Source organism: Physella acuta, unplaced genomic scaffold, assembly GCF_028476545.2.
Source record: "Physella acuta isolate Inbredline_101_S28 unplaced genomic scaffold, ASM2847654v3 ptg000664l, whole genome shotgun sequence".
In the NCBI taxonomy this organism is placed as follows: domain Eukaryota; kingdom Metazoa; phylum Mollusca; class Gastropoda; family Physidae; genus Physella; species Physella acuta.
The window spans coordinates 199,201-224,344 of NW_026732183.1; the positions used below are offsets into that span (position 1 = coordinate 199,201).

The 25,144-nt window shown below is 37.7% G+C and overlaps 2 protein-coding genes across 3 annotated transcripts; both read right to left on the reverse strand.

Annotated features, from left to right (window-relative positions):
• Window positions 1-3,431: 3,431 nt before the first annotated feature.
• LOC131948901 (uncharacterized) lies at window positions 3,432-12,081 on the reverse strand. Its single transcript, XM_059310621.1, has 6 exons — window positions 12,045-12,081; window positions 10,199-10,645; window positions 8,913-8,999; window positions 4,805-5,026; window positions 4,287-4,613; window positions 3,432-3,847 (listed from the first exon to the last, which is right to left on the reverse strand). Exons 1-6 carry the CDS (start codon window positions 12,079-12,081, stop codon window positions 3,432-3,434), a joined length of 1,536 nt encoding a protein of 511 aa, XP_059166604.1.
• A 4,656-nt stretch (window positions 12,082-16,737) lies between these two features.
• Window positions 16,738-24,758, reverse strand: LOC131948893 (uncharacterized). Of its 2 annotated transcripts, none has more exons than XM_059310611.1 (9): window positions 24,664-24,758; window positions 23,794-23,868; window positions 23,101-23,139; window positions 21,516-21,818; window positions 20,515-20,643; window positions 20,198-20,398; window positions 19,216-19,347; window positions 17,945-18,085; window positions 16,738-17,239 (listed from the first exon to the last, which is right to left on the reverse strand). In XM_059310611.1, the coding sequence occupies exons 2-9, from the start codon at window positions 23,831-23,833 to the stop codon at window positions 17,139-17,141; spliced, it is 1,086 nt and encodes a 361-aa protein (XP_059166594.1). In that variant the 5' UTR covers window positions 23,834-23,868; window positions 24,664-24,758; the 3' UTR covers window positions 16,738-17,138. The 2 variants fall into 2 exon arrangements, with proteins under 2 accessions (XP_059166594.1, XP_059166595.1); XM_059310612.1 differs by having other exon boundaries at window positions 16,739-17,239; window positions 19,216-19,344.
• Between the last annotated feature and the right edge of the window lie 386 nt (window positions 24,759-25,144).

Here is a 25,144-nt window from a genome sequence, read left to right on the forward strand (position 1 = left end):
TTTTATTTATAAATACACTTACAAGGTTTTTCTTCCCGAGACTTAATCCCTTCAGATTATATTGAGGATGTAAGGCAGTATAGTATTATCATCATTTATCCTCTTAAAATCTTAATTCGACTTTAAAAAGTAGATTCACTTACAGCCAAATGTTGTGAGAAAAGTATCACTAAAAGATGTGTAACCATCACCTACCACTCTACTTGTAAACATCACCTACCACTCTACTTGTAAACATCACCTACCACTCTACTTGTAAACATCACCCACCACTCTACTTGTAAACATCACCTACCACTCTACTTGTAAACATCACCTACCACTCTACTTGTAAACATCACCTACCACTCTACTTGTAAACATCACCTACCACTCTACTTGTAAACATCACCCACCACTCTACTTGTAAACATCACCTACCACTCTACTTGTAAACATCACCTACCACTCTACTTGTAAACATCACCTACCACTCTACTTGTAAACATCACCTACCACTCTACTTGTAAACATCACCTACCACTCTACTTGTAAACATCACCTACCACTCTACTTGTAAACATCACCTACCACTCTACTTGTAAACATCACCTAACACTCTTCTGGTAACTCCCTATCACCTACACAATATCAGCACTGGAAGTGCTCAAACTGGACACACCACCTTTTGGGTTCGATGGTCATTCAACCATCTCATACAATTCTTAGTTTATGCATCGAGAATAACGAGTAATATTTATACAAACCACTTATAAAAAATAGTAACATAAATCGTAACAGGAAAAGCAAAAACAAAACAAATAAAAAACTATTTAAAATGTTATTATAGAAATTATTGTTAATAATTCTTGTGATGTATTTTATAATCAATTTATTTAAAAAAAGATTTTATAAATTTTTTATTTACAAATTATAGAAAGATATTTTTAAATGAAGACTTAGGATATACGTATGACAGTTTAATTCTAGATGGATAATATTCCAAAAAAATAATTAAGAATTAATTAATTGAGATCAAACACAAGTCAAGTAATATCACATAGTCCTTAATTTATGCATTTTATGTTTCTTTAAACTTATCTGTAGTTCTAATATATTGTCTTCCTGTCGGCTACTTAAATCCTCCAACCCTAGAACTACACTTGAAAGAGACTGATTGAAATTTGTTTTACAAACTTGTTGGATACTAAAGTTCAAACTACTGCAAATGCCTCCTGACTGCCTTGAATGCGAACTGCATCTGAAAGAAACATATACGTTATGTTTACATCAAAGGGGAAATAATGAAATGTACTATTGATTTTTTATTGTGAGTAGTTGTGTTAAGTCTATGAGAATTATCGTGCTTAATATAACCGTAGGTACTAATCAAGGTACTGAGTGTATAATATAACCGTGGGTAGACCTACGTATCAAGGTACTGTGTGTAGTATAAAACCGTGGGTACTTATCAAGGTTGGGTGTACTCAGGGACGGTCTACTGATTCAAACTCGAGACTTACGGGTTAGCAGTCCAGTTCTCTACCGCTAGACAGCTCCGTCCCCCTGTACTCCTGAGTCCACCCAACTCTGATGGGTACCTAACTCACGTTAGGGAAAGTAAAGGCGGCTGGGCATAGTGCTGACTACACTATCTCTTCATATGCCGAGGTCACAGAAACAAGTGAACTCTACTTCACTTACCACATAGACCGTCAGGTTTGAAAGGGAAACTTTACTTATCAAGGTACTGAGTGTAGTATATAACCGTGGGTAGACCTACGTATCAAGGTACTGTGTGTAGTATATAACCGTGGGTACTTATCGAGGTACTGAGTATATGATATAATTGTAGGTACTTATCAAGCCAAAAAGTTTGATTGTGTAACCATGACTACACTGACTGTATAGGATAAGTAAGTCTAATCACTGCGGTAATTATAACAATCGTAAGGACTCAACTGTCTCTACACCTGTAGACATACCTATAGATATATACCAAAACCGCCCGCTAAATGACTACCTACAATACATACACACCAATGTCAAACAAGTTTTCTGTTTTTGTATATAAAAATCAAACTTACTGGAATTTCTGGGGAAATTGTACGGATTGACGTCATCGACGTGTGAAATTCCATGTTTCCGTGATCTTTTTTTCTTTTCTGGAACTGGCGGTGTCGACTCGGCAGAAGGGGCGATAGTCACTTGACCGTGGTCAGCTAGAGAGATGGTGTGTGTATGCGTGTGTGTGTGTGTGTGTGTGTGTGTGTGTGTGTGGAGGAGGAGGGGGAAGGTTTGATTATAGGCGAAAACAAAGGAAAATACACACATTAAACTTCCGTACACAACCATATACATACAAACACACTTACACGAAGAAATAGAACACACATACACAAACAGACTTGTACACACAGATATACCCACACAGATAAACCCACACAGATAAACCCACACAGATAAACCCACACAGATAAACCCACACAGATACATCAACACAAGTCACAAGTAGCAAGCCCATACACACACACACACACTCATATTCTAGTAGCCCTGAATTACACAGCTACATAGAATGGCAACTCTGAATATAGACATAATTTTTAATCAATTTTTAAAAACAAAATTTAAAAAAAAATAGCATAGAATCTCGTAGAAATAGGAATTGCGCACCAAATGAACAGCAAATAGCGTGTGTATAATAGTGCAGAACATTAGTATTTTATAAAGAAAAACTAGTATTTTATAAAGAAAAACTTAACAAATTTTCAAAGAGTTAATTAATCATCTATTTAGGTAACATTTTATGTCAGAGTACACATCTTCCAGTCTTGAAAAGTTTAAAACAACTCGGTCCGGTAGAAATGTTCGCAATTTTATTCGGAATTTTCCAACCGTGGCGAACGATAGACAGAGGAATCAAGTTAAAAATTAATTCAGATGCATTTTTTAAAAGAAATTGGAAATAGCGTACAGTAGGCTACCTAACAGAAACAGTACAGTTATAGGCTTTTGAAAATCCGAAAGTACAATAAGTTCCATTTCCGGTTAACGGAAATCGCTAAAAAGTTGATACTGAACTACAAATTTGATACAATACTAATATATGAAATATCATAAACCTAACTGCAGCGGTACTCAAAGTTATCGTGTTCACAGACAGACACATAGACACTCTTTTTAAAAAAACACTTCATTTAAAAAAAAAATATGGGAACTAACTGTTGTTATTCGGATAAAAAAAAACTTGCCAGAGTTAACCTGACCTAGTTACATGCTCTTATGCAATTACTACAAACTATTTAAAGATTTTCTTATTTTCTATTAATGTAAGGAAAATAACCGTAGTTATTCTGAGATAAAACATAATTATCAGAGTTAACAAATGTTGTTGCATGCTCAAAATGTAGCAAATAGGTATTTAAAAAAAAAAAATTAAACTAAGGGAGCTAACCGTGATTATTTTGATGAAACGCAAACTTGCCAGAGTTAACTGGACTTAGCTGCTTATCACCTTGTGAATCAATGTCGTGCAGTCCATTTCTCCCCGAGAGAGAATCCAGTGAGAAATTGTCGTCTGCCGGGATACTGTGACAGGAACCTGTGAATGACGTCAGCGACACCTGTCGGTCAAAGTTCACGCTCTCTGCGTCACGTGACCGGGACTTCTGCTCGGGCTCCACAATGTCGAAACGACGTGCCCTTATTTCATTGGCTCGTCTGGTCTGTTTTTTTCTTTTCACCACGACGACGATGACGACGATAAGAACGATGACGATAAAGATGGCCAGAGCTGTGGGGACTGCGATGATGATGATGGAGGAGATGTCAGGTTGGTCATCACAGCTGACGGAGTGCTCTGCCCCTGGCGAAAGAGCAGATATTGAAATGAAAAACCCATTACATTCAAAATTGTTTTTGTTTTCTTTTTTCGTCGTGGGTAAATCCTGACAAGGGTTAGAGATTAACCAGTCTGGAGTTAGTAGTTTTAGTCTTAGTTGTAGACCCCATGTGCATTTACGCTAGTTTAACATCGATGTCTTTTTAAAAAATGTTATTGATAAACCGTGTTTCAATGAGCCGTCTCTCGGGGGTGGGTGAAAGGGGGGGGGGGGGTCATTAGGCCCCCAGGGTACCTCTGTGGTAAGAGGTTAAGATTCACATTTGTTTGCAAGAGGTTTCGACTAATGTCTTCGTGTGCATTTAAAACCCCCGTTAGATATTATGTCAACGTTTTGACTCAACAAAATAATATATTGTTCTAAACTCTCTATAATTTTGTACGAGAATAATCGAGCTTTTACCTGTTTCTGAGACCAGTTTGAAACGACTGACCAATGGCTTGCCCACGCTGTTGTTGATGAGCAGTGTCCAGTTGGTCAAATACTCATCTTTTATAACAGGGATACGGAGAGTAACATTTCCTGACCGGGGATCTCCGGTTGTTTGCAGCGAGACGTTGTACACGTCATCAGCGACAGTGACGTCAGTGCGGGTGCCGCAGGTGACCTCACTCATCAGTAAGTGAAACGTGGCGTGTAGGGGGTAACCGACGACAGGTATGTTATACAGGAGATAGGTACTCACGGGGATGGTTGGTTCATTTAGTGCTGACGTCAGTTGTATAGGACCTTTGGATACACATTAAATGTTTTGTGTATCAAAACATCATGCGTGACTATATATATATATATATATATATATATATATATATATATGCATATAAATGTATAAGTATGTATATGCCACTCTATGTGAACCACACTATGCCCACCCAACACTACCCCACACTCTACCGCCTATACTTTTCTCACTAACTTACACCGGACGCTTATGTTGAGAGACAACACGTCAGTTGAGTTTTCAAGCTCACACCACCATGATCCCATGTCATCACAGGTCAGATTGAGCTCAGAGCTTAGAGTCAAGCTCCAACCGGAGGGCCGGCGTATAGTACCGCCAGCGCAGTAGAACATAACTGTGTCGCCATTTTGAAACTCCGAAATTTCTGTCTGTTTTAGAATGGTCTTGATGTTTTCTGCGCCTGTTAAAACAAAACGGTTACTTAAAGTTTACGACTTTACGTTCTTGGTGATCATATATATTTTACATATATATATATATATATATATATATATATATATATATATATATATATATATATATATATATATATATATATATATATATATATGTGTGTGTGTGTGTGTGTGTGTGTGCATGTGTGTTTGTATTTATATACACAGGTGCTTAATTTAAATATATTTTTAGTTGCTAATTCGGGTACTAGATTACTTTCCCCGACCAGGTACCATCAGTATATAATGGGGTCAGGGTTTAACTTAGCGCTGACCTCAAAATCACGTTATATTTTTAGGTCCAAGTACACCCGCATCTGAAAAAGAGTAGTCCCACTTAAAGGGTTTTAGTTCAGTTACTTGGTTCTTTGTTTCGGAAGTTAGTCATCTTGTATGTTGAGAAATTCCGTTTTTTGTTTCGGTAATTGATCATCTTGTATGTTTTACAATAGTCACATTCTAAATAAAGAGAATGAAGGTTTTTCGAAGCCATATTCATACTTTTAATTAAAACTCGTAGATCTAGTATGTTAACATTTAAATGACTGTGCCTCAAGTTTTAAATTTAATGGTTTCCGTTAACTTTCCATCTACCAATTCTTCAATCTTAACAATTTTCCTACATAGACATTAATAGGTCCTCACCCGATTAGTCCACCCCCAACTGTTGCTGATACGTTTAGCCTAAGGTGGCAGTGTAATGTGGTAGTCTAACCTGGTAGTCTAATCTGGTAGTCTAATCTGGTAGTCTAATCTGGTAGTCTAATCTGGTAATCTAATCTGGTAGTATAATCTGGTAGTATATGGTTGTAATCTAATCTGGTAGTTTAATATGGTACTCTAATCATGTAGTCTAAAGTGGGAGTCTAATCTGGTAGTCTAATCTGGTAGTCTAAGTCTAGTCTATGTCTGGTAAATGGCAACAGACTACGGTACTCAGTGCGCTGCTTCATTTATAAAATTATAAACACAGTGCCGATTCAAGCAGTGGGTGGTGAGGATCTTGACTGGGGGGAGGGTGTGTGGTAATAAAATGCAGCATTGTGCTGCTATTAAAATAATTTTTTTAAAGCAATTCGTTGTTTCGCAACCTTTATGTCGAGGGGGAGGGGTTGATTGGTGCAACGAGCGGAAAATCATTCATGCATGACACCATTGTATAAACACAGCGTGGCTAGAACGTTAGAGGGGGGGGGGGGGGTATTTTGCGTGGGCTCCAACGGAGAAGTAGTTCATGGTTTCGTCATGTTACAAAACTTTCGACCAATCATATCCTCTACATTTGTCATGTGATCATGTCATGTGATTAATTAAAAAAAAATTTTTTACACTCTATAATAAACAGGAACGTTGTTGACTTTGGTCGGTGAAAATAAACTTTGATTTGGTTTTCATACGATACCATAGATAATCTTTCCACGTCTATCAATAACAAATATAAAAACCTTTCTATTAACACGTTTTTGAGTACACGGAAAAATATAAAAATATATAACTCTCATGTTTTCCTCAATTAAAGCATTGGTCGTTAAAATGAGTAAGATATTTCAAGTCTAACTAATTTTGTTTATCCAATCTTTTTATCTCCCTTTTAATATTGCGTTTAACGTTAATTAAATTTAAATGGGAATCTAACATCCTATCTGGAAAGTTATATCGAAATCGGCGCATTAGAAGTGGGTTAAAATTGAGTAACATTATCTTTCTCAGACAAACTTACACACACACAAACAAAAAAACACAAACATACATTGTAAATTAAATAACACGCATTAAAAATCAGGGGGCTTTTTGTGAATAAGACAGGAAGTAGATTTATTCAAATGTGAAACCGGAAACGATCCGAGAAACCATGAGGTAGGTGATCAATACGGGAAGTTTAAATAAAATCTTTCTCTATTCTAGGAAAACCCTTTATTAACATGAATAATATAAATGTGGTCTTATCCATTTAAAAGAAGAAATTCTAGAGCTGTCTTATACATATCTATAATAGTGTTCTGTGAAATTGTACACTGCCCCTGATGACTTTCTATTTATTCCAAAAGGGTCATCCATAAATAACATCACGCTTTTTTGGACGTGTTTTACCTTCCCCCCTCCCCTCCGTCACACATCGTTACAAAAGCCAGACCCCCACCCCCTTAAATGACGTCACACCTCAGCCTACAACCCCCCCCCCCCCACCACCCTCAAAATTGCAGTAGAGTTTTTCTTAAAACATCGATATTTTTCCAAAATCTTGTCTGAACTCAGTCAACAAAGAGGATTTTAATCAATCTCTTTTACAATATATACAAAAAGTTGTCTAAAACGCGAAATAACGGTTAAAATACGTTTTCTAACATTGCTTTTTTATAATGCAAAAGTGTGACATCACATCATCTGAACCCACCCCTCGCCCTCCCCCTCATCACACACCGTCACAAAATTATGCCCCCCCCCCCTCTCCCCTCTGAGTGTGACGTCATTTATAAACGACCCAAAAAGGATTTTTTTTTCTGTTGCAAATGTAATGGTTAGAATATTTTACATAGCTAGATTTTATTGTGACTGCTAGAAGATATCGTATTAGCTAGATTGTATTGTGATAGGTAGAATGTATTTCATACCTTGAGTATTGTGACAGCTAGATTTTATTGTGATGGCCAGAATGTATTGTGACAGAAATGTGATGTTTAGAAACAAGACTTGTTTTTATATCACACATTTTGTGTGACACATCCTTTCATTTATATATATATATATATATATATATATGTATGTATGTATGTATATATATATGTATATATATATTTATATATATATATATATATATATAAATTATAATGGAAATTGTGTTTGTCTGCGTAAGGTATTTTTTCTTTGTGCATGACTACACTTTGATCCAATTGTCATGAAACTTTGGGAAGTTAATTAGAATACGTCTGGGAATTCTTCTGCGAAAAAAAGTTTAGAAATGTTAGATAGGTGACTGTAAAGTTCCCAAATTTCCTTGGCACCTGGATCTTTTGATCGGCTTTGCTGCACATGGGTTAAGGGGTAGGCCTACTACTTGAATCAACGGTCAAACTGCACCAAGCGCATCAGCCGGCGCACCGGCAGGCGGGTGACCCGGTGCACCCCGGCCTCCCCGTTAGAACTATGGCGCCTACGTTCGTTTTATTGAGTGCCATATACTATAACACAATATACTATACACGTTGACTACATCGAAAGAGGAGAGCTCCCGGGTACGATATAACACCTTGGCGGTCACCGAAGGTGTTATACCCCACTATTACGGAGGAAGTTTAACAAACACTCAAGGCTTTCTTAATGCACGCAATGGGGCGTCTTACAGCACGCCATGGGGCGTCTGGGCGGTAGTGTAGAAAAACCGTGACCCGACAAATATGATCTAACAAATATAGCGCCCGCTTTGTTTACATTTAAATTACTTCGTTTTAGAAAACCAGGTCACCCATCTAAAAATACACGATCGGTAGCTCCCTAACGTAAACCGAGAACCACTTAAAACCATGCGTTAGCCTTTCTGAGACCGCAGCGAAGAGCGACGGGTGCGCTAGTAGTTTATTATGTTACGATAAAATTCTGAAATCAACGCGTATTTGCCGCAAGTTGGGCTTTGACCATAGTCAGTTCTACAAAGAAGTGTGCCAGTAAGGTTATAATTTATATAATATCCTTGTCGGGTTCTCCAACGTGTTTTCCCTGTTATAAATATCTTCTGTACTACCTGGGTTAGGGTTAGGGTTAGTTCCGTACTACCTGGGCTAAGCGCCCCCTCATCTCCCCCATTGCACTCTACTAACTTTATTTGTCAAAAAAAAAAAAAAAAAGGAAACTTACAAGGCGTATTCGTTGACCACGGCTGTTTTTTAACCGCTACGAATGTTGAGTTGAGGCTCAAGTTTTTCTTAACGATACAGCCCCCTTCTGTAATAAAGATTACAATGACATATACATATGGTTTAGATAAGAAAATGTACTGTTATATTTTGATACTAGTTGATTTGTTGCGTTGTGTGTTTCTGTGCATATCTTTCGATACGGTAGTTAAAGTTTAATCTATAGTGTGGGTTATCGTATATGAAATAACAATTGGCATACACTTTCTGTGTAAGTGCAGTGGTGTAAGGCTTTAAGGATAGTTAGCCTATACAACGTTTATTTAACATGTACGTAGAGGCGTCGCTAGTAGTGTCCCTTGGTCTGGTAAAAAGTAAACGCCCTCTATCTCCAAATTGTTGAGCCACGGGACTACGTTGTTCTCATAATGTGAAGCACAAAAGAGATCTGTCGACTCAAAATTTATCTTGAAATACCCCAAGATTAACATTTAGATGGTTCTATTGAAATACCAACCACAAGACTAACATTTAGATGGTTCTATTGAAATACCACAAGACTAACATTTAGATGGTTCTATTGAAATACCCCAAGATTAACATTTAGATGGTTCTATTGAAATACCACAAGACTAACATTTAGATGGTTCTATTGAAATACCCCAAGATTAACATTTAGATGGTTCTATTGAAATACCAACCACAAGACTAACATTTAGATGGTTCTATTGAAATACCACAAGACTAACATTTAGATGGTTCTATTGAAATACCCCAAGATTAACATTTAGATGGTTCTATTGAAATACCAACCACAAGACTAACATTTAGATGGTTCTATTGAAATACCACAAGACTAACATTTAGATGGTTCTATTGAAATACCCCAAGATTAACATTTAGATGGTTCTATTGAAATACCACAAGACTAACATTTAGATGGTTCTATTGAAATACCACAAGACTAACATTTAGATGGTTCTATTGAAATACCACAAGACTAACATTTAGATAGTTCTATTGAAATACCCCAAGATTAACATTTAGATTGTTCTATTGAAATACCCCAAGACTAACATTTCAATTATTCTACTAAAATATCCCAAGACTTACATTTAGATTGTACTATAGCATTACAACAAATGTTTTCTGTTATATGGTTCCATTGAAATATCAAAAGCCATACATTTTGTTGAAAAAAAAAACACGTCACGTTTTAGTTCATAAGTTTACATGTAGTTTTTTTATGGAATCTTACGGTCGTTCTTGTAATGCCTCCATGCTTACCTGTGCAATTAAAACTAGCTACGAGAGTGCCATTGAGGTCTTCAATCTCAGGAAACCAGAGAGTTATTCCAGTTGGCACAGTGCTGTTCTGTATGTAGCAAGAGGGATCATTTGTCGTGTCATATGTGGTTACTGTGGTATACTCAGTGATGTTGTATTCATCAGTAGGTGCAACATTTGTCGATTCATCTGTGGTTGTTGTGTCATTGACATTTGCAATGGAGCTTGTAGAACTGGTGTCGTTTATATTAGAGCTGTCTGTACTGTTATAATTTACAGTAGAGCTGTCAGTGATGTTATCATTTACAGTAGAGTTGACAGTACTGTTATCATTTACAGTATAGTTGACAGCACTGTAATCATTTACAGTAGAGCTGACAGTGCTGTTCTCTGTCGAGTTGGTGCTTGGAGTGCTAGGACTGACGTCAGTGTTACCTGTAATGTCACCTGTAGTATCCAAAGTAATGGTTATGTAAGCTGTTGAAGGCGTGGTTTGTACACTAATAAGCGGTATGTATATTCACAAGCGCGCACACACACAAACACACACACACATATATATATATCCTAATTTATAAAAGGCCATGTGCGCTCTTCTCTCTCTCTCTCTCTCTTTCTCTGTCCGCAAAAAATTTTCGCCGGACATCACGTCAGAAACGGCAGCGATATATGGAGAACTTTATACGGACTTTTGTTGAAAATAATATGTTAGATGTTTTAAATGTATAACCACAATTTTATTTAAAGAAGAAAAATATAAAATAAAGGCGTATTCCAATGTAGAGAAACAGTATTATTTATGCAACCGGAAAAGCATTAATAGATGTGTAAAAGAACGCATAAAACTGTGACGACACTATTGCTTACTAATGACGTCATCTGCCGTGTTTAGAAAAAAAAAGAAATGAACTATTTCATTCAAATTTGATTTAGATCTACGTACACTATGAAATGTATACAATACAATTTTTCCGGCCTAAACTCATAACATTTATTTATACAAAATCTTTGTTTGGAACTGGCTAATTTGGGATAAAAAAATTAATTTGAAAGAATAGGCATATTCGCGTAAGTTAAGATTTTAAAATACGTCTTTCATTCTCTGTATTTTATAAGGTGCCTAAATAGCGGATATGTTAGTGTACTATAAACCACGCAGGTGGTGCGGGTTCATGACCCACCAAGTCAACTTGGTTAATGTATTTTTTTTTAATTTTGCTCTGACTAAACTTTAAAAAAAATGCAATTAGGATTCTAGATCTAGATCTAGATTGTCGGGTGTCCGATAAGGCACTTCCCGGCGCCGCAGGCGCTTCAAATTTGGCAGGATCTTGCCTTGGGGCGACAGAACACGGGAGCCGGTTGGCCGAAAAGTCTACGATGAAGGGGTCAAAACTGACCTCGACTGACCGGTACCTTATATGAGCTATAAATCGAAAAAAAATGTCCACGGAGGAACCTCTTCATAACTCTTGAGGTCGTAGACCGACCCTCGGGCGAATTAATTAAGCATTAAAATTCTCAATGTTTTCGAAAGCCTAAGCGAAGCTGGGCAGCATGCCTAGTATATATATAAAAGCCCACGACGCCGAGGAAATAAAATACAAATCCACAAACTTTATATTTTTACACCCTGCAACATTGCGGGGTGTAGTTTATCCTACAGTTTTTTTAAGAATATTTTGTTTACTACCTAACGAAATCATACATTTCAACCTACAACAACATTAACTATTTTTGTAATAAACTAATCAGTTTCTCATCTTTTCTAAAATAAACGACGTGCTATCTTTATTGTTCTGATCAAATAACACAAGATGCTTATATTTAAAAAAAAAAATCCTACCTGTTTTTAAAGCGACACATAGAAGGATACAACCCATTATTGAAAACTTCATGCTGATGATGTTCTATAATCAAATCAATAATACTGAGTAGTAGATAGCCAACAAAAACGTTGACAGCGTTTGATATAATCAGAGGAGAGATGACCGTATTGAACCACGACCAGAGGCAGATTGTCGAATTTCAAACATCCTTCAATGGAACTTCAGCTATACACATCTCTACCATTTATTGAACAGGAGTTTTCAAACTAACATGCGTATAGAGAGAAAAAAATTATCTGTTGCAATACGAGAAATGTATTTCTTGCTGTAAAAACATTACTGAGAACGAAATTTTCTTCCTGTTTAGGAGAAATAGTTTTGACGGTTAGTCGAGTGGATATTTTTTTTGGGGGGGATGGGGGGGGGGGGGGGGGGGTGTTAGGAGATTGAGGGAGGAAAAAGGGAGGATTGGGTGATTGTGAAATTTCAATACCGCGGGTGTTAAAAATTAAAGTTCAACTCTTAATTAGGGGAAATACTTGTTAATACAATAAGATTTTAGATGGTAAAATACTGATAGCATTAATTTAAGGAGTGTTAGTAGTGTTTTCGTTGTTAGTCTTGGTTGACGTGGAGGGGTATGAGACTATGTTTGTTAGGGTAGGTGTTGGTCATCTTGGTTGTTAGGGTAGGTGTTGGTCAACTTGGTGTTAGGGTAGGTGTTGGTCATCTTGGTTGTTAGGGTAGGTGTTGGTCATCTTGGTTGTTAGGGTAGGTGTTGGTCATCTTGGTTGTTAGGGTAGGTGTTGGTCATCTTGGTTGTTAGGGTAGGTGTTGGTCATCTTGGTTGTTAGGGTAGGTGTTGGTCATCTTGGTTGTTTAGGTATTGGTCATCTTGGTTGTTAGGGTAGGTGTTGGTCATCTTGGTTGTTAGGGTAGGTGTTGGCCATCTTGGTTGTTAGGGTAGGTGTTGGTCATTTTGTTTGTTAGGGTAGGTGTTGGTCATCTTGGTTGTTAAGGTAGGTGTTGGTCATCTTGTTGTTAGGGTAGGTGTTGGTCATTTTGGTTGTTAGGATAGGTGTTGGTCATCTTGGTTGTTAGGGTAGGTGTTGGTCATCTTGGTTGTTAGGGTAGGTGTTGGTCATCTTGGTTGTTAGGGTAGGTGTTGGTCATCTTGGTAGTTAGGGTAGGTGTTGGTCATCTTGGTTGTTAGGGTAGGTGTTGGCCATCTTGGTTGTTAGGGTAGGTGTTGGTCATCTTGTTGTTAGGGTAGGTGTTGGTCATTTTGGTTGTTAGGGTAGGTGTTGGTCATCTTGGTTGTTAGGGTAGGTGTTGGTCATCTTGGTTGTTAGGGTAGGTGTTGGCCATCTTGGTTGTTAGGGTAGGTGTTGGTCATTTTGTTTGTTAGGGTAGGTGTTGGTCATCTTGGTTGTTAGGGTAGGTGTTGGTCATCTTGTTGTTAGGGTAGGTGTTGGTCATTTTGGTTGTTAGGATAGGTGTTGGTCATCTTGATTGTTAGGGTAGGTGTTGGTCATCTTGGTTGTTAGGGTAGGTGTTGGTCATCTTGGTTGTTAGGGTAGGTGTTGGTCATCTTGGTTGTTAGGGTAGGTGTTGGTCATCTTGGTTGTTAGGGTAGGTGTTGGCCATCTTGGTTGTTAGGGTAGGTGTTGGTCATCTTGTTGTTAGGGTAGGTGTTGGTCATTTTGGTTGTTAGGGTAGGTGTTGGTCATCTTGGTTGTTAGGGTAGGTGTTGGCCATCTTGGTTGTTAGGGTAGGTGTTGGTCATTTTGGTTGTTAGGGTGGGTGTTGGTCATCTTGTTGTTAGGGTAGGTGTTGGTCATCTTGGTTGTTAGGGTAGGTGTTAATTTTGCCTGAGCTGGTAAAAATGCCTTACAATATAACCAAACCCGAACACGTTTATATTTATACTAGGCATGCTGCCCAGCTTCGCTTAGGCTTTCGAAAACATTGAGAATTTGAATGCTTAATTAATTCGCCCGAAGGTCGGTCTACGACCTCAAGAGTTATGAAGAGGTTCCTCCGAGGACATTTTTTTTCGATTTATAGCTCATATAAGGTACCGGTCAGTCGAGGTCAGTTTTGACCCCCACATCGTAGACTTTTCGGCCAACCGGCCCCCGTGTTCTGTCGCACCAAGGCAAGATCATGCCAAATTTGAAGCGCCTGCGGCGCCGGGAAGTGCCCTATCGGACACCCGACAATCTAGATCTAGAGCTAGATTCCTAAAAGAATTTTTTTTTAAGTTTAGCCCGAGCATAATAAAATAAAAAAAGAATACATTAACCAAGCTGACTTGCTGTGTCTCGAACCGGCACCACCTGCGTGGTTTAATGTACACTAACATCTCCGCTATTTAGGCACCTTATAAAATACGGAGAATGAAACACGTATTTTAAAATCTTAACTTACGCGAATATGCCTATTCTTTCAAATTAATTTTTTATCCTAAATTAGCCAGTTCATAACAAAGATTTTGTATAAAATAAATAAGTCTTGAAATAGTTTAGTCCTAATATAGAAATTTATTTTTGGAATTGATTTTAGAGAAGTTAGAGTCTAAATCTAGATCTTAGCGTCTACGTCTAGATCTAGTTATTGCGTAGATTTAGATTTAGATTTAGTCTAGATCTAGAATCTCTAGATCTAGAATCCAAATACATAAAATAAATTTTATGAGTTTAGGCCGGAAAAATTGTATTGTATACATTTCATAGTGTACGTAGATCTAAATCAAATTTGAATGAAATAGTTCATTTCTTTTCATTCTAAACACGGCAGATGACGTCATTAGTTAATGTATAAGCAATAGTGACGTCACAGTTTTATGCGTTCTTTTTCACATATATTAATGCTTTTCCGGTTGCATAAATAATACTGTTTCTCTATATTCGAATACGCCTTTATTTTTTATTTTTCTTCTTTAAATAATTTTGTGGTTATACATTTAAAACATCTAACATATTTTTTTCAACAAAAGTCCGTAAAAAGTTCTCGATATATCGCTGCCGATTCTGACGTGATGTCCGGCGAAAATTTTTTGCGGACAGAGAAAGAGAGAGAGAGAGAGATGTGCGAACGTGGGGATTTATATATTAGGATTTAATATTATGATGAACTTTCAAATAAACAGCTGGTACCAATCCAACGGAATAGTACCAAAATCACCTTTAACACTATAGTGCACATTATGTGTTTGTGTATAGGGGCAGGGGGGTTGTAAGAGTGGGGTCTCGAGGAAATGTTATTTTGTCAGATTGGTTTATGATAGGTCAAATGGCATACATTAGTCATAAAATGCTCTGTGCACTATTTTCATTCAATTTGAATATGTTATATGTGTCAGGAATTTCCCATTCAGTTGTTGGTATCGGGAATTCCCAAATCGACACTACAAATCTCTGCCGAGTAAAAAAAAAAAACCACCTAATTCAAAGAGCACAATGGTGGCTACAGCGGGGCACAAGAGACAAACAAACAGTTTATTGTTTACATGGTAGTCACGACTCAATAGGAATTAAAAATCTAACTTTATTCAACAAATAGCGATGTATAAATCTTGTTTTCAAAAGTCTAAAAATAAAAAAAAGTCTTAGGTTACAAGTTCAGCCTTGAGGTGCGAACACAAATACGAGTTGATTCAAAGACGAAGAAAACAACACACAACACAACACACCAAACGACATGGAGCTCATTGCTGGCAGGGTTTCTTCCAGACATTTTTCTCCGTGGAGGCACCCGATATTTTCGGGGGGGGGGGGGGGGGGGTATTTATTCTATGTAAATTCAATTTCGTTGGGGGGGGGGGGGTGGGTGGGCTGGTAGACTTTCTTTGAAGACATGCCTGGAAGAAACACTGATTGCTGGAGCTGTACACACCAATGGTTTATCTGTAGGCTACGGCTCCATAATCACTTGATTGCAAATGTCGGGGCTGGTTCTCGGTGGTTAAAAAATGTATGGGTAAATTGCCACTTGCATTGTGCGTGTTGATTGTGGGGGGGGGGGGGAAGGGTTGATAGGGAGGGGGAGGGGTAGGCGCAGCCACTGAATAAAGGAAACATAGGATACATTTATTTTGATAGATTCTCACAGAACTCACTTCAACTTGTAAATGTAAGATAGACAACCCATATATTAGTTACAATGTACAGAGTTATGGGTATTTAAAGTAAGTTATTTTAACATAAGTGTCAAAGCGGAATGTTTTAATGAGTTTTTGTTTGTGCATCGAAACTTATCCATAGTATACATTAATTCACCACACACAACTTTTAAATCTTATTCCACATTTTTTGTCTCCTTGATTTTATTACCAGCACTGCACATTTAGCTTCCCTGAGTAGAGCAGCTGAAGTAGAGTTCATCAGTTTCAATGACCTAGGCATATACAGTTACAATGTTTTGAATATTGTGGCAAGCTGCCTAAATGTTACCTAACATGAGGCAGGTACTTATAAGAGCTGGGTAGACTCAAGGACGTCCTACCAACTCACGTCAAGGATTCAAACTAGTGTGGTGGGTACTGTAAACAATCTATTTTGTGTACAATCATCTTGTTACAACTTCAGTTACATTACATCTGTTGCTTGAACTACATACAACATAATGTTGACCACGTCCCATTCTTTCAAGTCAATAAGAAACAAAAAATTTCTATAACAAATTTATTCAGCATGACGTTCATGATAAAATGTTATAAAATTGGGGGTTAAAACCAAGGCAACAGTAAGAAACAATGTGTATTTGGTTATGAAAAATGTTACAAAGAAAAAAATTCTGCAATGATTAAAAGAAAATTTTTAAAATGAATGAAAACATGTTATATTATACACAATGCTGCACTATATATTGTTCGACTTTACAATCAAATATTAACAGAGTTTTGAGAATTAGATATGAACGCAACACTGCGATATTTACAACAATTATTTACAAGCATTAAAAAATCAATAAAAATATTCTCATTAAAAGTTTGATTATGCAATCTATAAAATATATTCTGCAAAAATTAATTTTAAAACACATTTTTTTAAATGCATATCATTGTAACAACAGTTTACAACATTGGGATCCAGGTCAAGGGATCAGCTCTAGAAGAATCTGACATAACCCAGAAATACAGCAGCCAGCATCATGACCTTGAGATTAAGGTAATTTCTCTCCACACCATTGTGTAAACCAGTTTGTCCACCTGAAAAGTGAAAATTGGACAATAAAGACCCAGTCAATGTTGGACAATAAAGACCCAGTCAATGTTGGACAATAAAGACCCAGTCAATGTTGGACAATAAAGACCCAGTCAATGTTGGACAATAAAGACCCAGTCAATGTTGGACAATAAAGACCCAGTCAATGTTGGACAATAAAGACCCAGTCAATGTTGGACAATAAAGACCCTGTCAATGTTGGACAATAAAGACCCAGTCAATGTTGGACAATAAAGACCCAGTCAATGTTGGACAATAAAGACCCAGTCAATGTTGGACAATAAAGACCCAGTCAATGTTGGACAATAATAAAGACACAGTCAATACTGGACAAAAAAGACACAGTCAATGTTGGACAATAATAAAGACACAGTCAATGTTGGACATAGACCCAGTCAATGTTGGACATAGACCCAGTCAATGTTGGACAATAAAGATCCAGTCAATGTTTGACAATAAAGATCCAGTCAATGTTTACAATAAAGACCCAGTCAATGTTTGACAATAAAGATCCAGTCAATGTCCGACAATAATAAAGACCCAGTCAATGTCGGACAAAGAGCCAGTTAAATTTGAACAATTATTGAGTCAAATTTAAACAAGCTATAACACATGTGATCTACCTTACTTACAAAATAGACTTAGTAAAGTTATAGTTGATTGATGTGATAATGGCAAACAAAACTTACAGGCTACAATCAAATACAGAGATTTTGTTTCATCGCCTGCTGTACAATCATATTTGCCAGCTGTGGTGCAGTTTGCCATCTCAGACACAGAAATCTTTTTAAACATGGCATTGGCTGCAGTACTCTCAGACATGATTCTCCCTGTAGGGTGGAAAAAAGAAAAACATGAATTTTCCTACATGATGGACAAGAGAAACAATTCAACTTACAGGGAATATGAATCAGGTTATGAAGTCCCTCATGAAACAATTCAATAAACTATTGACAATCTTATTTTGACCTCAACACTAGAAGAATAACATTGGCTTGTTAAAAAATGATTTTCCTTGGTGGTTTGTCAATATATAAATACAGTGGTCATTCAATATATAAATACAGTGGTCATTCAATATATAAATACAGTGGTCATTCAATATATAAATACAGTGGTCATTCAATATATAAATACAGTGGTCATTCAATATATAAATACAGTGGTAGGGCAATATATTTATTAAATACAGTTGCCACTCAATGTATTTACTAATATAGTGGCCAGTCAATCTATTTTCTAATGCAGTGATCAGTCAATCTATTTTCTAATGCAGTGATCAGTCAATCTATTTACTAATGCAGTGATCAGTCAATCTATTTACTAATGCAGTGGTCAGTCAATCTATTTTCTAATGCAGTGATCAGTCAATCTATTTGCTAATGCAGTGATCAGTCAATCTATTTGCTAATGCAGTGATCAGTCAATCTATTTACTAATGCAGTAATCAGTAAATCTATTTTCTAATGCAGTGATCAGTCAATCTATTTACTAATGCAGTGATCAGTCAATCTATTTACTAATGCAGTGATCAGTCAATCTATTTACTAATGCAGTAATCAGTAAATCTATTTGCTAATGCAGTGATCAGTCAATCTATTTACTAATGCAGTGATCAGTCAATCTATTTTCTAATGCAGTGATCAGTCAATCTATTTACTAATGCAGTGATCAGTCAATCTATTTACTAATGCAGTGATCAGTCAATCTATTTGCTAATGCAGTGATCAGTCAATCTATTTGCTAATGCAGTGATCAGTCAATCTATTTGCTAATGCAGTGATCAGTCAATCTATTTGCTAATGCAGTGATCAGTCAATCTATTTTCCAATGCAGTGATCAGTCAATCTATTTACTAATGCTGTGGTCAGTCTATTTACTAATGCTGTGATCAGTCAATCTATTTACCAATACAGTGGTCAGTCTATTTACTAATGCAGTGATCAGTCAGTCTATTTACCATTGTGATGGTCCTTGATGGCGAGAGGCATCTTGCTGCTCCTGCAGACAAACTCGACCACTGTGCCAGGCTTGACCACCACGTTCTCACTCTGGTTGTTGGCAGTGAACTCAGTCCTGATTAGCTTGCCTGCTGAAGAAAATGTTCCACTGCTCACTCTGTGCAATCACAGACAGTGGCGTAGCGAGGTCGGGTGTCACCCAGTGCGGCACTTAATGGTGTCACCCCCCAGAGGCGTAGCGACCCTTCCTGGGGACAAACTTTCAAGTTTTCGATTTGCACCCCCCCTCAAACTTTCGTTTTGCATCCCCCCCTCAAGTTTTTCTCTATATATTTTGCTATTTTTTACCTTGGTGTCACCCCCCTAAATGGTGTCACCTGGTGCGGTCCGCACCCCCCACCCCCCCTCGCTACGCCCCTGATCACAGATGATGCAAACCTTCAGCATAGACATTTTTTAACCTTATGTGTCATTTCTGAGCACCTTACAGGGACAAGATTTCTTGCACTTATATTTCAAGAGATAAAGGAATGTTCTTTGTGGTTTTTACTTTGGGAATCTAGATTAATCCAGATATACTGCCCAAAACTGATTTGGTATTTAATTACTGTTAAATTGAATTCATATTCTACATCCACTACTACTTAACTTAAAAGAATATTTTTAAATAGATGAAAACTAGATCTGTTTTGACAAAGGCTGTTTAAATAATTTTTTTTTAGAAACTGGGTATGATATTTATTAATGTTAAAATTAGAAAATACTGCTAGTTTGTGTATGTATCTAACCTGAGCTAAACAGCTTTAAAGATGTCACAGAAGTGTTTATCTGATTTAAATAGCATGCACAATATAATCTCTTAAGTTTGAAAATAAAGACAATTTTAGTGCTGAAATAGAAAATGTCGCCAGGAGAAAAATTATTTACACTTTTAAAAGATTTCTTAAAACAGAAGCCAGTTTATTTTTTTGGAAATCTTACCAGAATATATCCTGATGTCGATTGTCTTCACATCAACTGAAACGGAGCTCTCCGCCCTGTTGAGAGTAGGATCAAAGGTCTGGACCTTGCTGATAGCAGAACAGGTGTAGGTGCCGGACTTATCCAGGCTGGCGATGAAGGTCTGGTTCAGCTCTTGTACTGGTCCTTGACTGACCACTTTTTTAAAGGCTGCAGGCGTGCCTACATTTAGAAAAGGATGAGATTACAAGTTTTTTCTGGTAGCAACTTAGAGTTTCAGTAAAAAGTTCAGACGCCCACCACTGCCACCTCAGACACCTGACTGACGTCAGCAATACCTGAAATGTTCATGTCAGCTCCAGCCTGGCCATCCACCTCACAATCAAGTGTTACATTTTGACCAACAGGCACCTCCAGGTAGCTATCACTGTTCCCGTTGGCTGTAAATTTTCTGATGAGTGTCTGAGCTGTAGATAGAAGGAAGTAACACAAGTATTGAATCAAATACAAGGTGCATGAACAGTACCCTGCACATGCATAGTACCCTGCACATGCATAGTACATACACACGCACAGTACCATACACACGCACAGTACCATACACACGCACAGTACCATACACACGCACAGTACCATACACACGCACAGTACCATACACACGCACAGTACCATACACATGCATTGTACATACACACGCACAGTACCATACACATGCATTGTACATACACATGCATAGTACCATACACATGCATAGTACCATACACATGCATAGTACCATACACATGCAAAGTACCATACACATTCAAGGTACCATACACATGCATTGTACATACACATGCATAGTACATACACATGCACAGTACATATACACACACAGTACCATACACACGCACAGTACCATACACATGCAAAGTACCATACACATTCAAAGCACCATACACATGCATAGTACCATACACATAATAGGTACATTCATAGTACCATACTGATAGTAGGTACATTCATAGTACCATACAGAGAGAAGGTACATTCATAGTACCATACAGATAGTAGGTACATTCATAGTACCATACAGATAGTAGGTACATTCATAGTACCATACAGAGAGAAGGTACATTCATAGTACCATACAGATAGTAGGTGCATTCATAGTACCATACAGATAGTAGGTACATTCATAGTACCATACAGATAGTAGGTACATTCATAGTACCATACAGATAGTAGGTACATTCATAGTACCATACAGAGAGAAGGTACATTCATAGTACCATACAGATAGAAGGCACAGAGCTAGAATGAGCTGAATTCACATTTAGCACCGAGTATTTGTACTTACATTTAGCACTGAGCTGGAAGCTGCTTTTTTCCGTGTAGCACCCGCTCACGTGACTAGGTGAGCAGACGCAGGTGGTGCCAGACCAGGTCCTGTTGAAGGACAGGTAGAAGGCTGCGTTTGGTCCATCTATGGTCTTGTTGAACAAGGCACCACACTGCAGGTTGATCCTGAAGTCTGTAGTGATCCTCCCAGAAACCAGACACTCCACGACAGACTGGGTCGATGTGGATTTGATGACGAACGTTCCTCGGTTTTTAATCGGGATGCCATCGACTTGGACGGTGGGTGGGGTTATGGGTAACCCTGGGGAGAGAAAAAAAATACATGCTAGGACCTCTTTATATGTATATATATATATATATGCACATAAAATAGTAAAAATACATTACCAAATAAACTAGTTAAGACTTTGGCACCACTGATAGTTTTGTTTTTGGATTCAGGTTGTGCTAAGGACGTCCCCGAGTTAACTCAGCTCTTAAGGATACCCAGCACACACAATATACAACTGCCTGGCACAGACCTTGCCACACTATCCCAGCACATGCCCAGGTAACCTAAACCATACCTGTGAACTGTCCTATTATTACCATCAGGTTCAGAAGGGAAGTTTTAGACCAGTAGTGTTAAACAACATTGAGTCTTCTGTTGAAGTATGTTACAGAAATCGAACCACTAATTGTTTGACATCGTGTCTTTCTCCAATCTTAGGAGAAACCTTCGACTTGGGTGCTAGTTACTAGAGTTTCTTCCAGGCATCTCTTCGGAAGAAAGTCTACAGCCCCCCACCCCCGAACAAAATGGAATTTTTATTTATATAGAAAGCATACTTGTACTAGTGTCCGCCCCCCTCCCCCAGGAAAATGTTGACCCCCCTCCCACGAAGAAAAAAGTCTAGAAGAAACACTGGTTACCATGTTTAAGTACCAACAGCAATGGTTCGAAAAAGTCAGGTCACTCCTCATTGGTTAAGTACAGTGAGATTATTTTATTCTAATAGAATAAGTTGTTAACATGTGTAAACACTCACCCAGAGGCGTAGCGAGGGGGTGGGGGGCGGGACATATGTCCCCGGGCGCCGACCTTAGGGGGGCGCCAAAATGGGTTGGAAAAACAAATTTGAAAGTTTGAATGGGGTGCTAATCGAAAGTTTGTGGGGGGGGGGGGTGCAAATCGAAAGTTTGAGGGGGGGGGTGCGAATCGAAAGATTGAGGGGGGGGGGTGGTGCAAATCGAAAGTTTGAGGGGGGGGGTGGTGTAAATCGGAAGTAAGTTTGTCCCCGGGTGCCGTGATGGGTCACTACGCCTCTGTACTTACCTCAGTTGTTAACACGTGTAAACACTCACCTCAGTTGTTAACACGTGTAAACACTCACCAAAGTTGTTAACACGTGTAAACACTCACCTCAGTTGTTAACATGTGTAAACACTCACCTCAGTTGTTAACATGTGTAAACACTCACCTCAGTTGTTGACATGTGTAAACACTCACCAAAGTTGTTAACATGTGTAAACACGCACCAAAGTTGTTAACATGTATATTGTATAAACATTCACCTAAGTTGTTAACATGTATAAACACTTACCTAAGTTGGCTGTAGTTGGGTTCGAATCGCACGCTGAGCCTGCAAAAGTTCGATGGACAGTTATACAAAAAATGATTGCCGGTAGATTAAGTGTACTATCCCCCCCCCCCCCCCAAAGCTTCAAAAATATATCAGTTATAGTATGCACTCAGCAGATGAAATATGCATTATATTTCCGCCCTGATTTCTAAAAGCATTCACACACTAATTTCTAGCCACTTGTTTTTTAACCGCCCAATTTTTTAATGATCTCATAAACTTTTATGCATGTCTAAAAGAGAATAAACAATCCCACTTTATAAAGATAAAAGTATTCATAAAAAAAGTTAACAGCAAACTAGTTCAACACAAACAGGTGAATACAAGACTGTGTCATATTATTTGTTTCGAATATAAAATTCAGTATTACGCTTTATAATATACTTCATACGATTTGAACTGAAACATACGGTTTAGTGTATGCTTGAAAACAATAACACTGACTCAGTGACTTCGCGTATGTTTTTAAACAATCTTTCCGAGTGTTGACGCAGTTGTATTTGGGAAAATATTTTAAGAGAAACTAAAAAGTTAAGATTCACAGCAGGGACATTTAAAAAAAAAAAGAAACTACACATTTACTTTTTAAGTCTGACAAGACACTCCTTCCAACGACTAACGTAAGAAAATTAAAACAAAATTCTTGGTACTTACTTGCTAATGTGAAGAGGCTAAATAAAATTATGAGATGCATCTTTGTACAATTATCCAAAATAGCCAATGTAAAATCTAAAATTAAAAACATATTGTACAAGTTATAGCAATTCAATAAGTTGAACAAATGCAACAAATCTATTCCGTCTGTAACACTAACCGAACACTACAACGTGGTGCTAAACGTTGGCTAATGTATAAACGGTAGCCTGGCTCGTTGGTCAGTATGAAGTTCAGGATTAAATTATTAACCATTCAGATTTACCACTTCTTTAGAATCAGACAATTATTGTTAAGAAGAGTTTTCGTTATAAAAATGCTGTTTCCATTAGCCAAGGTAATACCAAACAATCAATTCAAATTAGACAAAAATGAAAAGATGACAAATAAAATACATAAAATCGAAATATAAAGATTAGCAAAATGACTTTATCCATTATTAAAACTCAAATATAAAGATGACCAAACCTAAATAATGCAGTTAAAACTCAAGTATAAAGAAGATCAAATTAAAATACCAACTCAGTTAAATATGAAGAAGACCAAATTAAAATACCAACTAAGTTAAGTATGAAGAAGACCAAATTAAAATACCAACTCAGTTAAGTATGAAGAAGACCAAATTAAAATACCAACTCAGTTAAATATGAAGAAGACCAAATTAAAATACCAACTCAGATATGAAGAAGACCAAATTAAAATACCAACTCAGTTAAATATGAAGAAGACCAAATTAAAATACCAACTCAGATATGAAGAAGACCAAATTAAAATACCAACTCAGTTAAATATGAAGAAGACCAAATTAAAATACCAACTCAGTTAAAACTCAAGTATATGACCAAATCAAAATTGTAAATACCAACTCACATCTCACGATAGTGTACACTTAGAAAGATTCCTGTCAAGGCGTCGGTTGACCCACTACCCTCTTATATAGCGTGCTCACTGGGGAGGTGGCGGTGTGCTCAGGTAATGGGGACGGCAGGTAGACAGCACGGCACCCCAGCGATCAGGTGTGTTGGTCACTACCCGGGCAGGCTGACCTGGGACGGACACGGACGCTTACCTAGGGAGGGATGACATATTTCACACGGAGGGGGGCGTCACACCACGGACTGTTGAATAGAGAGTGGACACATTCGTGGTCTGCAAGTATTCAACTGGTGTGTGCAGGTCTGCGTGGTGTGACGATATGTAAACACAACTCACTGACACAGGTGTGTAGGCCTATCGTCAGAGATTAGAGGGGGGGGGGTGAATAAATTAAGCGGCTGAGTGAGTATTCAGATAACACGAAAAATATTGAGAGCTTTTTATAAGCTGCCCTCAGATTCCGTGTAGTAAGTTT